The 14,734-nt window shown below is 41.8% G+C and overlaps 1 protein-coding gene across 1 annotated transcript in view; it reads left to right on the top strand.

Moving 5' to 3' along the window:
• Window positions 1-14,734, top strand: part of Arhgap10 (Rho GTPase activating protein 10) — a 176,414-nt gene that overhangs the window by 146,727 nt on the left and 14,953 nt on the right. Inside the window, exon 20 of the mRNA XM_090356869.1 lies at window positions 14,447-14,609. Within this exon, the coding sequence (XP_090212995.1) occupies window positions 14,447-14,609 (163 nt within the window). The remainder of the gene's footprint in view (window positions 1-14,446; window positions 14,610-14,734) is intronic.

The following is a 14,734-nucleotide window of genomic DNA, read 5'->3' as shown; positions in this document are numbered from 1 at the left end:
GCACTTGATTCCTTTGGTTTTTATTTAATTATTTCATGATATTTTAGTGACCATTTTGTGAAGAATTTTATAACCTTTCATGAATTTCTTTTAATTGCTGCCTTGAATTTTATTTTTTAATTTGTCAGAATTGAAGAAGTCATAAGTTTGGTCATGGAGTGATTTCATTTTATCTTAGTGCTATGAGGTATTATAAAGCAATTTAAAATTGTTAGTACCTTTGCTATTGTTTGTGTCTAAGCTTTAATGGAAATCTTAAGTGAGTGAAAAAGAATTATTGTAGAGATAGAAAAAACTAGTGCATGTGTTTTGGTGGAGGTTTTCCTATTTTTCTGATTTTAAAAAAAGAATTCTACAAGGAAAGGATACTATGAACAGTTCATGCTATTGAACATTGTTTAACATATTAAAAGTTTGACCTCTTCAGGAAGAAATACATGAACACATGGATATATGTGTATATTCACGTATCTGTGTATATTATTACACATATTTTATTTTGTTTTGTTTTGCCAGTCCTGGAGCTTGAACTCAGGCCTGAGCACTGTCCTTGGGCTTTTTCAAGGCTAAGGCTCTACTACTTGAGCCATAGCACCACTTCTAGCTTTTTCTGTATTTACCAAGGAATTGAAACCAGGGCTTCGTGCAATCTAGGCAAGCACTCTCTACCACTAGGCCTCTTTCCCGGTCCCATATGCTTTATATTTTGAATTCCTTTAAGACATCTTCTGCAGTGGTACAAGCCAAAAGCTTCACCAGGACTTTTTTCATGAGATTACTACCCTATCCAAAAGCACATCCCTCTTCCTGAGTTCTAAGACTTTGGAAAGATACCAGCAGAACTCAGCATTATTAGCTTCTTATCCCTCTTCTCCCATTAGTAGCTGTCATTCCCTCTGTTTATCTAATTTTGGTTAAAATGCACATTATAGATAAACTTTGGTTGATATTTTTTCAAAAATGTCTATTTTTTGAATTTGATAGCAAATGTGCATGAAAATCTGACCCCAACCCCCTTTATTCATTGTGGTGAGGTTAAACTTGACTTGAGAAAATCTAGGGCAAAAAAGATTTTAAAAAAATTAAGAAGGTTATCTGTCAAGATTTGAGGAACAAAATCAAAAGGCTAAGATTATCTTCAGCCCGAAGATTTGGTCACAGATTTGGTATTTGAGTGAAGTGGTTTGTGGTGTATTATTTCTTCTTCACTGAGTAGTAAACTGTGCTGTGCACATAGCCAACCTTAAGAAACATTCAGCTGGTTTCAGTTTAACACTCAAGAAGCTCAAAAACTCATTTTAGAAAGCCAGAAAGTTACCTGCTACAGGCAGAGAACTGCTTGACACAGAGGTCCCCTGATCATTTGATTTGATTTTTGTTACATATTATTATTGTTACTATTACTCTCTCTCTCTCTCTCTCTCTCTCTCTCTCTCTCTCTCTCTCTCTCTCTCTCTCTCTCTCTCTCTCTCTCTCTCTCCCTCTCCTCCCTCCCTCCTTCCCTCCCTCCCTCCCTCCCTCCCTCCCTCCCTCCCTCCCTCCCTCCCTCCCTCCCTCCCTCCTTCCCTCCCTCCCTCTCTCTCTCTCTCTCTCTCTCTCTCTCTCTCTCTCTCTCTCTCTCTGTTGGGTATAGGGCTTAAACTTTGTGCCTTACACTTTCACTTGACTCAGGGCTGTTCATTTCACCATTTCTGGGGGGCCATATCTTTACTTCTTTCTTGCTGGTTAATTGGAGATATGGGTCTTTTTAGGATTGTCTGCCTAGATTTTCAGATCTCTTCTTCCTGAGTAGCTAGGATTAAAGGTGTGAGCCACTGGCATCTGGTGATTTTGATTGTGTTACTAAGCTCTGTTATGTTGAGAGATGACAAGTTTGGTCATAGAAGCACAGTGTTTCCATAAAACGTAAACTGATATTGGCACACATAGCTATATTATATATACTTGTTATTTTTCTTCGTCATGTATGACTAAATCTTACCAAACTTATTTGCAAAACAATTTGAAATTGCAGTTATTTGCTTAAGGGTTTTTATTGATGATTATTAGTATGAACTACAGTGGAAATAGGATCTAGTTTTCTTTATTAAATCTATACTGAGATCCTTATTATTTTGAAGAACACATATGGTTTCTTTCCTATAGCATTTATGGCTGTCATACCTAAGTAGATTTGGGTAAGTCAGTTGTGAAATAGCAAAATATGAGGCAAGGTGGTTAGTGCTAAAAAGAAAATTAAGAATGAAAGATTTGCTTTCATAGCCTCCAGTTATCCTTCTGTGTTTTTGTTTCCATAGCCCTTACAGTAAAGTAACTCTAAAAAGCATCAAGTATGTACGACATGTTGGTTTTTTCCTGCCATTCCCCAACTGGCATCCTCACTGGCTCCCATCTCAAGGGGGACTGCCCCGTTTGTTGTAATTCCTTCAAGTAAATGAAGGGAAGATCACGGGGCTATATGAGATGAAAGTGATGGCTGTTATTTTTCCTCCAAGGCAGGAAAAAAAATGCTGATTTGAGGAAGGCGGGGTGGGGGGGATTGCCATCTGAATTTATACATCTTTCTTCCTTTATACTAGGTCTAATTTTAAACTGAACTAGACATTTATAGGGCTGTTTTTTTATATGCATTTTCTTGTATATAATTGGATATTCTGTAATTCTTTTTGTACAGGATATAGCAATTTACTTATTTAGGCAAGTTAAAAAAATGTGATTTAATGTGGGTGGAAAATGAAATCATCTTGCAATTGGTTGAGAATTGTTGGGTTGGCACTTTTAACATTTAGATCACGAATGTGCTAACTGTCGCACATTTTGTTGAACATGTGTTATTGTAGTCCAACAGAATAGAAGATATCATGAGGATCATGCATAGACTATAAGCAAAAAAAAAAAAAACCCAGATACATTCGCTGCTGAAGAGGAAGGGATGGGTAAGTGATGAAACACAAACCATCCTGTCCTTCTCTCATTAGAAGCATATCCTGACATGGAGTAATCTTCAAAATTAAAGCAAGGAAAAAATAAATATGTAGAAGTCCTTTTAGCCCAGATTAAAACTTTGAATAATCACTTTGCATGTAAGTGTCCTGTCAGTGAGAACAATGCTAATGATATATTAACCGCGTGAGCTAGGTTCAGTCTGATTCAATTTCGAGCAACAGAATAGGAAACGAGAAAGCAGGCCACTGCCATAGACTTACTAACATAGGCGTGCGTGTGTGTGTGTGTGTGTGTGTGTGTGTGTGTGTGTGTTTATTTTTCTGGGGATCCAACAGAGCTCTGAGCACGCTAGGTGAGCATTCTATCACTGAGCTATGTCTTCAGCCTCTGTTGATTTTGGTGGCAATCCTCAACTGGGGAATACTATTTGAAGTGTGGAGTTTTGCTGACTCAATCATTAATGAGTGGGCTTTAGAGGAGTGGTTACTAGAACTGGAATTGTACCATACTTGTCTTAAAAAGCTTCTGTACATTCCCATCATGCCACACCCAGTCTGTACTTTTAAAGAGTTCATTTTTATTCTCATTGTGTTTGTTCATTGCATGGTGAACACGACACCTTGTGGTGACCATAGGGTCCCTTCTGGAAAAAGGGTCCCTCGGGGTTGCACCCTTGGTGGAAGGTTATAGGGTTTACTTGAGCTTGGCCATCTTGGCAGTTGTGTGGGAAAGGGCTTCAGGCAAGGGGATGAGTTAAACAAAGGCCTGGCTGTAGCTCAGGAAAGAGACCAGCCAACAATAAGAGACAGGGTCACCACCATCCTTAGCAACAGGTGGGTCTGCTAAGCTGTGGCCAGGCCTGGAAAGATGGCATGAGCTGACTTTCTGAATGAACAGAAATGGACTGTGGCCCCTGTGTTACTACTCCACTCCTGGGCACACCGCTTAACCTCTCTAAGTCTATTTTATTAACTGCAAAGTCGGGGTAATAAAAATTTCTCCCTCTGAGGAGGGTGAAGAGTTGAGGTGGCTAATGTGTTTAGCACCAAAATGAACTCTCTCAAACCTAAGCTATAGCAAGGTTGTTAGGAAGTATTTTTCTCTGAGCCAGAGCACTTTGGAGTAAGATGCGTACGGCTATAAAGCATGTGAGGAGGCACTGAATCTCTGCCCAAATCGCTGTGAGTGTGGGACAAGAGTTGTCACAGTTGGATATTTTAGGAGACCTGAGCTGCCTGTAAGCATCAGGAGCGCCTGGCTGGAAAGTTGGTCAGTGACTTTAGCTTTAGTTTGGTGTGGCTTGAGTTAGTACTAGGAAAAGCAATAAAATGGATCTGTGAGAGAAACGGAAGCCAGTTGTTGAGATTGGTTAACTAGCTGGGGGAATGAAGATTGAGAATGAAAACAATACTGATCACCACGGTTTGGGCCCATAGGTTATACCAGTTTTGGGTACTTGAGTTTTGTTTTTTTTTTTTTTTTTTTTTTTTGCCAGTCCTGGGCTTGAGCTCAGGACCTGAGCACTGTTCTTGGATTTTCTCAAAGCTAGAGCTCTTCTACTTGAGCCTCAGCACCACTTCCGGCTTTTTTCTATGTATGTGGTGCCGAGGAATCGAGCCCAGGTCTTCGTGCATGCTAGGCAAGCACTGTACCACTAGGCCAAACTCCAGGCCCTTGGTACTTGAGTTTTACCTCAGGACCTTATGTTTACTCAGCTGCTGCTCTACCACTTCAGTCATATTGCAAGAGTATAGAAATGTTTATTACGAGCAGCAAATAAGGAGAACATGAAAGTTATTTCTAAAGCAGTGTCTTCCCTGAGCAAGAAAAGTGTGAGGATTCTGCTTGGGGGAGCCTATTCATATTCATATATTCCTACTTTAATATTTTAAAATATTTGTTGGTTGCCATTATAAAGGTGATGCACAAAGGGGTTGCACTCATATAAGTCAGCTCAAGAGCACATTTCTTTTTGGACAATGTCACTCCTTCCTATTTGTCCCCACCCCCGCCCCCCCCGCCACCATCAAGTAGTATGATCCATTTTCAACACAATATCCAGTGAGTACCACTGGGGTCCATGTCCGAAGCACGTCCAGCACTACTTTTTGCTAGTTAATTGGAGATGGCGTCTCCAAGTTGGCTTCACACTCAGATCCTCTAGGCCGCAGTGTCCTAGGTGGATAGATGAGAGGCGTGAGCCACCAGCACCCAGCTGGGTTTTGGTTTTTGCATACACATTTTTTTGCAGTTTTAAAATAAATCAGTGTGTGTGTGTGTGTGTGTGTGTGTGTGTCTTTCCATCAAAAGATAGAAAAGGTACCATTTTGTTAGTGTGTCCAATACCTACTGATACGAATAAGTACTTTGGAAAATAAGTTTATTAACCATAGTGTGAAAGGTACTGGGCACAAGTGGCGCCTAGGGAAGGTCAGAGGACAGAATGGAATAATGGCGTGTTACGTCTTAGAGGATCATGAATGAGATAGAGGGTATTTCCTTTCCTTTTTTAATCCTGTCCACTATAACCTCTAGCCTCATCGGAAGGCTAGGAGGCCTCCAGCACAGGAAGACTTGCTGATTTGTGTGGACAGGGCATGGGCGGCTGGTGTTGGCAATGGCTGTGTGTCTTCTCACATCTGTTCCCAGGAGAGTCTGTTTGTGAGGCCCCTTCCCACAAATGTGCATTTGTATATTCCTCCCCAGAAGCCAGCAGCTTCTGACTGTCACAAGGTCCCACGGATAGTGGTGATTTCCTGCAGCTGCATTTGATCAGATGGATGTCCAGCTGTCGTCAGCCCTGGTGACAAGGCCAGCAGACTCTGTGCCTGAGTCTGAGGCCTTTCTGCCCTCCATTCCTGTCCTTTTCTTTTGCCTGACATTGCATGGTGGGCCGTGGGTAATAACTTCCTGCACGTGGAAGCCTCTCCCCACCTCCTCAGAGCGTGTCGTGATTCCTTGACATGAAATTACTGTGTTGTGAAGCGAATGCTTCAGAGCAGACTTGAGTCTGTGACTATGTAGAGAGATGATTTCTCAACTTACTTTTACAGTGATGAGATCAATGGGTTAGAAAAAGCAGCCAGAAGTTTCGGGGCTGTGATAGAATGGTGGTGTGCCTGCAGTCATGCACGCCGCCTCCCCTGCAGAGGCGGCACCCAGGCAGCCTTCCTCAAAGCTCAGCCCCCCAAACCTCGAAGCTCAGCCCCCCCCCCCCCCCGAACGCTCCTGACAAAGCAACAGCCAACTTCTTCCCTTCCATATAATCTTTACCTGTGCCTCTGTGTGGGAACGCACAATCCCCCTTTCTCTGGAGGAGAGAGAAAGCTTATTTAATGCCTTGAAAAAAATACATAGCTGCTTCTGTGGCGAAAATAAGTTCATGGCAGGTAACTCAAATTTCTAGAGGAGAGAAAAATTCTTTAAAGCTCGTCTCCCTGTGGAGTGGGTTCTTTCTTCCCTTCTAATAGCTTTTATTTTAATTTCCAGTTCTGAATTCAAGCAGCTGTCACTCTCTTTATAGCCCTCTTTGAAACTCTGGTAGCGTAGGAGGTAGCTGGGCTGTCTAAGAAACATCTTTTCAAATCCACCAAAGTATTGTTTATCCTGAATGAAATAGGATTTTTTAGGCTGTCAAGAGTGACTTATTTGAAGTGTTTTCTTTGGTAGCCAAGGGAGAAAAGCAGAAATCTTGAAGGGGACAAGGCCAGTTCTGAGAGACTGAGATGACTCATAAGGACTTTGATAAAAACTGCCACAATATAAGGGTGTGGCCTGCAATTAGCAGAGCAAAACCAGCTCTGAGGCAGTTCCTTGTTATTTATTGAATCTCTACCAGCTGGCTGAGAAAATGCTAGATGAACTAATGGTAGAGTATATGCCCACCTAAATTCATCATGGCTTGACTCTGCTTGGCTTTCCTTAGCTCTGAGTAGCATCTTTGTGGATTGAATTCTGGGCTCTCTGTGTTTCCCCTGTGTCTCTTTATAGGAGGAGTCTTTGGATAAAATCAAGGTCTGCAAGCCTATGCGAAGGAATTTTTGGCTGGCATTTTGGATCTACCAATATTCTTTGAAAATATCAGCAAAATGATTTTTCTAGTTGGAACTGTAATTATGGTCATGCTTTCATTTGTCTCTCTGGGTTGAAAGAATAGTTATTTCAGACCCTTGGTTCTTTTTAAATTTTTAATAGAACATGGGACAACATGACATAAAAGTCAGAGAGTGAAAAACAGCATGTTACATGTTACAATACATGCCAAATACTGTTCTTCGCAGTGTTTCTGAAGCTTAGGTAATTCACAGAACCCAGTTAACCAGGCCCCACACTCTGCATTCTTTACCGTTCTGCTAAGGTGTCAAGCATCAGTTTCCTCACCATTAACAAATGCCTTGTTTTCTCCTGAGTACTTTTAGAGATACCATGTGCATTTCAAGCAGTATGTCAACCTGCTTTTTTTGGAAGTGTAAAGATGATTTGTTTTAGCCTGTTAAGACATGTTTTGTCTTGTCATAAGGTAAATCATCTGTCTTGATCTAAGAGATGAGGTATTGACCGGGATCTTGCTCTCTGTGGTTTGCATGTGCCTTTGCCCATGGTGAAGGCCGCGTAATTGTTGGGGTGGCTTTACAGTGGGACCTGTTTTTGTATGTTTGTTTGTTTGTTGTGGCCATGGGGCTTGAACTCAGCTTGGGTGCTGTCCCTGAGCTCTTCAGCTCAAGGCTACCACCCTACCCTTGAGCCAAGCCCCACTTCCCATTTTCTAGAGGTTAATTGGAGATAAGAGTCTTGGGTCCTTTTGGCCCAGGGTTGGCTTTGAACCTTGATCCTCAGATCTCCGCCTTTTGAGTAGCTAGGATTACAGGCATGAGCCACCACGCCTAGCAGACCTGTGTTTTTGTCATGTGACTGATTATGAGCTGATTCCTTCGGCAGCTTTTCCCAGTGTACACCACGAGCGTATTTTAGCTATCCAGTGCTTTCTGAAGGCAAACATTATACTTAAAAAAGATTGGACAATAGAAAATACTTTATTTGTTTAAGGAACTGTCTTTGCATCTTTTTCATGCTTTAATATGACATTTTATTTATAACTTAGTTAATTGCTTCTTTTTTTTTTTTTGCCAGTGAACTCTGGGCTTGGGCTCTATCCTTGGACACTTTGTGCTCAAGACTAGTGCTCTGCCACTTGAGCCACTGCACTACTTCTTGCTTTTTATGTGCATGTGGCACTGAGGAATTGAATCCAGAGCTTCATGCATGCTAGGCGAATACTCTACCACTAGGCCACACTCCCAGCCCCTGGAATCGCTTTTCTCATGTCTAGTTCTTTGGTTTAGTGAGGGAAGAAAGATGTGGATGTACATGTACGTTTATATGTCGTTTTATGTTTGTGCTTTGGGAATTGGAAGGCCCTTTCCTAGATGATTTCAAATGAAGAACTGTCATTCTTTCCACCTGCTATCTTTTGTTGGTTTTGTGGGGTCTTCTTTTTGATTTAGCCGAACTTTTGAGAGCAAAATGAAATGAGTGGAGTGGGGATGTTTTTCCCTCCTCCAGATCCACATTAAACTTACAGATATCTGGGAGCTGTAGTTGGAGGACTTTAAAGGGGCTCCCTTTCCCTTCGATCATGGGGTACCCCGCTCCTCCCCCCCAGGCTCTGAAGAGCACAGTTACCCTGGCAGTTGGCAAGGTTAATTTCTACATGCCCTCCTTCTATAAAGTAAGACCTACGGAGGGGTTTCTGATCAGTGGGTCTGCACTGTTTTCTATTGTCATCTCTGCTATTCTACATTCAGCAAAGAAGTTCCTTTGCATGGTAAGTGTGTGTGTGTGTGTGTGTGTGTGTGTGTGTGTGTGTGTGTGTACTGGGGCTTGCACTCAGGGCCTCATGCTCTTGCTTACCTTGTTCACTTAAGCTTGCTGCTCTAATATTCAAGCCAGACTTCTAATTCCCTGGCTTTTTGTCATCTTCCCCTACCCCTTTTCTTTATACTGTTACCTCAGATCTCCGTCTTCTGAGTATCGGGGGTTACAGGTGAATTACTAGTTCTGGTTTTCTAATCTTCTGTGAGCCTACTGTTATTAGAACAAAGCTATCACATCAATTCAGCAAAGAAGCTAAGCAAGAAATGGTAAGAACAGGATGGCCCAATGGTAGCGATAAGGGAATTCAAGACAGCAGATGGAGGAGTCCAGCGATAATAATTGACAGCACTACCACTTGAGTCACAGCAGTACTTCTGGCTTTTTTCTGTGTATGTGGTACCAATTTGCTTTATATAAGGCACTTGTGTTCTGTGCTTCTCCATCAGGAAAAGTCCACCTAATAATACTTTATGTTGAAACAACATTGAAAAATAAAATAGGTGCTTTGTTTCAAGATTTCTCCACATTTTATATTTAGAATGGTCGCGAGTAGGTGACAGTTGGTGTTCAATTTCCACGGTGATCCTTGTGATTTATGGAAGGGATAGAACACAGGTCAAAACACATAGCACTTGTAAATTGAGTTGAACTGAAACTCTGTTATACAGTTACTTGAAGATAATAAAAATAAACTGAAAAATTAAGCTTTAAGAATATTAGCTTTAAACTGATCTGTATGTAGCTGATCTGTATGTAGTACAATGTATAAGTAATCCCCGTTGAATTAAAGTAAAAAAGATGCCAGGTACATTTCAGTGAATTTTAGCTTCATTGAGAGTTCATGTCATCTGAATTTAATTTGAATATTTAAATAGACACAACTATTGTTTGGTTGTCAGTATATAGAAGATTGTCTGCCTACATATGACATAAAAATGTGAGCTGGGTGTGTGTGGCTCATGCCTGTTATCTTTGTAACTTCCCAGGAAACTGAGGGTCATGGTTCAAAGCCAGCCTGGCCAGGAAAGTCTTTTGAGACTCTTACCTTTTCTTATGAGAAAAGGCCTGGAGTGGGGCTGTGACTCAAGTGGTAGAGCGCTAGTCTTGAGCAAATGGTGCTCAGAGAGAGTACTCAGGCCCAGAGTTCAAGTCTCAGGATAGGCAAAAAATAAAATATTGTGAATATTTTCTAATATTTACAAGTTCTCCTTGGTGTTGTGTGTGTATATATGTGTATTGCTTGCTTGCAAATTTTAATGGGAAATATTATCACCGAGTTTTATGAATTTCTTATTTTTTATAATAATTTGCTTTCTGACCGAGATATGGAAAATATAAAATAGGTCCTTTTGATTATTAAGTGTTGATTATTCTCTAATTCTGGTCTAAAAAAATTTGCAGTTTGTCTTTTGGAAATCAAGGCTTTCTAGCATTCCTTCAGACATACTCTTTTTTTTGTGTGTGTGTGTGTCCTGGGGCTTGAACTCGGGGCATAGGCACTGTCCTTGGGCTTTCTCAAGGCTAGCGCTCCACCACTTGAGCCACAGCACCACTTCTGGCTTTTGCAGTATATGTGGTATCAAGGAATCGAACCTAGGGCTTTGTGCATGCTAGGCAAGCACTCTACCACTAGGCCATGCTCCTGGTCCCAGATATATTCTTTGTAATGTTGAAAAGAATTATCTGCTGTTTATCTTGAGTTGTGTGTGTTTTTATAAAGCAGATCATCTTTACATTATTGGTTCCAAATACCTGTTTTAGAGTAAGGATTAAAATCTTCAACTATTCTGGTTAATTATTTGTTTGTTTTTCTCATATAGATCTGTAATTTTCTATTGTGCCCATGTCCTCCTTTGCTTATCTTATTTATTTTCTTTTATATAAATCCCTATGAAAATAATGCTCATGTACTTTTAAGATGTTCACTCTTTTAAGTCTAACCATCTGTTTCCTTTCATTTTTCAACCTTCCTTTATCTTTTTGCCTTAAGCATGCTTTTACAGTTAGCATTTTTATTGGATTAATAAATATGTTACTACCTTTCAGTTGCTGCATTTAGGTTTTATTATATAGAAATGTCTGTTATGTTACTGTTTCTGTCGTTTTTCATTTAATACATCTTGATAATTTTTAAATTCTCTCCTGTTTTCGTGTTTTCAAGAAAGCAAGTATTCTTCAGTTTCCAGTGATACATATTGTGTTTATTTTTTTCAAACGTGGTTGTTTTATTTTAGACCTAGGGTTGTATTATCTATTGAGGTTTTTTTTTTTTAATATTGTTACTTTTTTTATGCTACAGGTGCTCTAGCTTGGCCTCATATCAGTCTACCACTTGAGCTGGCCGGCTCCCCCCGCCCCCCACCTTTTTTTTTTTTTTTAAGCGTATTTTGGAGATGGAGTCTTACGGACTTTTCTGCCTGGGCAGACTGTATATTGTGACCCATCCAACTGTTCCTGTCTCAGTCTCTTAAACAGCTAGAATTATGGGCACTAGCCACTGGCACTCTACTGGGTCCTTAAACTTAACATGTTTTGCCCTTCATATTTAGTGAGGCAGATGGCTTCTTGGACCTTGTGCTTATCTTCCATGTTCAGATTTGCTAGAATTTTGGGTACATGGTTCCTTTTGTTTTGGTGTTCTTTTTCCTTTATGACGACAATGCACTAGTCATCCGTCGACATTGCCTTTTTTACGTTTACATCTTGAGGAATTTCTCTAAGATGATTACCAATGTAGTTCTTTGGAGGGCAGACCTTTGGTGATTTTTTTAATGTATGATATTTTTATTATGCCCTCGTGTTTGAATGGAAGTTTGACAATTTTAATATATAGCTTTGCACTCAAAATTCTTCTTCTTTAGTACTTTAGTGAATTACTTCAATAGTTGCTGCTGTGAAGTTTGTTAGTCTGTTTTTTTTTAATATGATCTCTTCTTTGTACTGTATTCATTTTGGGTATTCTCTTTGTATTATTGGATTTTTTTTTTTTTTTGTCGGTCATGGGACTTGAACTCTGGGCCTGGGCGCTGTCCTTGAGCTCTTCAGCTCAAGGCTACAGTCCTACTTCTTGAGCCACAGCCCCACTTCCCCTTCCTTCTTTCTTTCTTCTTCTCTGGCTTACTTGCAGCAGTTTACCTAGGTGTTTGGTTCAGGTCCAGGTCTTACTTGCTACATATAACTATCATCCTGGGGACCAGAAGCCTAGACAATGTCAAATCTGAGTGACATAGGGTAACTTGGTCATGGAATTCTGGCCTTCATTTAGTGTAGCAGCTTCTCCCAGCCCCCACTCTCATGTGGAGAGCTGGAATTGTGCTCTCCTGCCTCTAGTCCAGTTGTATCCAGGTACTGAGCACCCGACTTCTGTCGGGTTCTGCTGTTTCTGGTTAATCTTTGATCTGTACTTCTCCTGATATGACTTGTTTTCCTTTTCTGTTCCATGAAGATACGGAACAACATTTTAGTGTAATATATATATATATATATATATATATATATATACACACACACATACTGCAACATAGCACACTTTATATGCGTGTATATGTGTATGTATGTGTGTGTATCAGATAGAAAAAGTTTCAATAGAATAAAAGTTCATGGCCAGGAGTTTGGCCTAGTGGTAGAGTACCTCACATGTACAAAGACCCATGTTCGATTTCTTGGTACATAGGAAAAGCCAGAAGTGGTGCTGTGGCTCAAGTGGTAGAGCTCTAATCTTGAGAAGGCCCAAGGACAGTGCTCAGGCCCTGAGTTGAAGCCCCAGGACCAGGACTGGCAAAAACAAAGTTCATGAAAATACTAAAATGATGCACATAAGTATCCTCTCAATGAGTAAAGCTGGTAAAAATTTTTTTAGAAAACCTAGGCTGACCTGGAACTGTGATCCTCAGATTAAATAGTTAGAATTACAGGGGTAGTCACTGGTGTCTGGCTGCATCCCACTCACTTTTGAGGGGCCATAGCACTGCTGTTCGGGCTCTGAATCGACAGGTATCATGCAGGTCCGTGTTACGGGTTATCTGGCACGGAGGGGTTGTTCGTGCTGGCTAGGGTAGGGTACACAGCTAGGGCCTGGGAAGGCTGGAGCCTCTGGCACCTTGGACTCCTTAACAGGAAATGATTGGATGCCGCGGAGCTCTCCAAGCAAAGGAAAGAAGTAATGTCTGTGCCAGAGCAGACTCTATCCCACAAACAAAATTAATCAAAAGGAATCAGAGCCACTGCGGTCTTTCGGTGGGTTTTGGGTCATTTAGCTCAAATTTGGCTCTTGCACTGCATTTCTCCTGCTACTATTAAATACATGTATGATGAAAGTCTGTGGAAAAGGCGACTTTGCTGAAAGCAGTCAAATGGTATTCTCGACTGTGTTTGTGAAAGGAGGGGAAGAGCAAAGCTTTCCAGAGATGCCCAAACCAGTGAGATCTGCCCACTGAGAGAGTTCATCTCTTATCCCACCCTCTCTGCAATATCCTTATCACAGAAAGAGCTGAGCAGATCCTGCCAGCACCATCCAGGTATCACGTCCCTGAACAGGATCCCCTCACTGGGTCATCCAAATGTCTCCCTCTGACTCTCCGCACCTGCATTTCCTTCCAAGAAAGGCTTATAGACCCATCAGGTGACTAGGCGGTGAGGTATGGGACCATGGGCGGCTGTGCACTGCTCTGGGCTATCCTTAATATTGATACTGGCTCCTGCCTGGGGTCCTTTTAGAGTAGGTACTCATTGTGTAGGCTATTAGGCTTTTATCTTCCATTTGTTTTGATTTTGATGACTTTTTTTTTTCCTTGTCAGTCTTGGGGCTTGAACTCTGGGCCTGGGTTCTGACTCTAAGCTCTTCAGCTCAAGGCTAGCACTCTACCCCTTGAGCCACAGCACCACTTCCATTTCCTGGTGGTTAATTGGACTTTTGTGCCAGGGCTGGCTTTGAACTGGGATCCTCAGATCTCAGCCTCCTGAGTGCCTAAGATGACAGGTGTGAGCTCCTGGCACTCGGTTGATGACTTTTCTTTATTTGTCATTGGGTGCCATCTTTGTGCTAGTTAGCTTTCTGTTACAACTACTTAGCGGACAGAGAAAGGTTTACTTCAGCCCGTAGTGTTTGCTCAGTTCAGTACTCCTTATCCCTTTTGCTTTGGGACCTGTAGAGAGGTATGCACATCCTGCAGGAAGCATCTGGTAGGGCACAGAAAGTGTTGGTTGGGAACAAGAAGAGAGGAGGAGGAACGGAGGGTTCTCAATAACCTCCCTCTGCCATTGGACACAGCTCTAGTGACCACAAAGCCTCCCACCAGATGCCACCTCTGAGTAAAGTTCTCACCACTTCCCGATAGTGCCGCAAGTGGGAGGCGAAGCCTTCAGCAGGTGGGCCTGAGGGGGCCTTCCACACCCCCACAGTCCCAGCAGTCTGTGATTAATTTTACCACGCTGGTTTAAAAACAAACGCACAGAGGCAAAACTTCCAGGACAGAATACCCAGGTACTTGCAGGCCAAATTGCAAATACAACTTCGGCTATCATTTTATTAATGAATGACATAACACCATGTAATTATTAGTGGAGTTTATTATTATTGTTGTTGTTGTTGTTAGGGTTTTACATTCCATGCTCTTTTCTCACTTAGGTGACAGTTCCAATCCTCCCAGAGAAGACACTCCCACCAGCAGCCAAGACTCACTCTCATCCCCCTCTCCCACGACCAGTGTGGCTGCCCAGGGACTCCCTGGACCAGAGAGAAACCACTTGCTGGCAGATGGAGGGAGTTCTGGGGACTGGACCTCCACATCGTAAGTCTCTGTGCTGGGTTTGGTGCTGAGGGGCGGGACAGGGACCATAGCCTTCAGGCTGACCTTCACTGGCCTCTGAGGTCATTGGTTGAACAGTGGGGCTGCCAGGATTAGGGCTGGGCCAT

Source organism: Megascapheus bottae, chromosome 23 (assembly GCF_031878675.1).
Source record: "Megascapheus bottae isolate mThoBot1 chromosome 23, mThoBot2.hap1, whole genome shotgun sequence".
NCBI lineage: Eukaryota > Metazoa > Chordata > Mammalia > Rodentia > Geomyidae > Megascapheus > Megascapheus bottae.
Note: the sequence above shows the minus strand (reverse complement) of the source record. Positions and strands in the feature narration are given on the sequence as shown.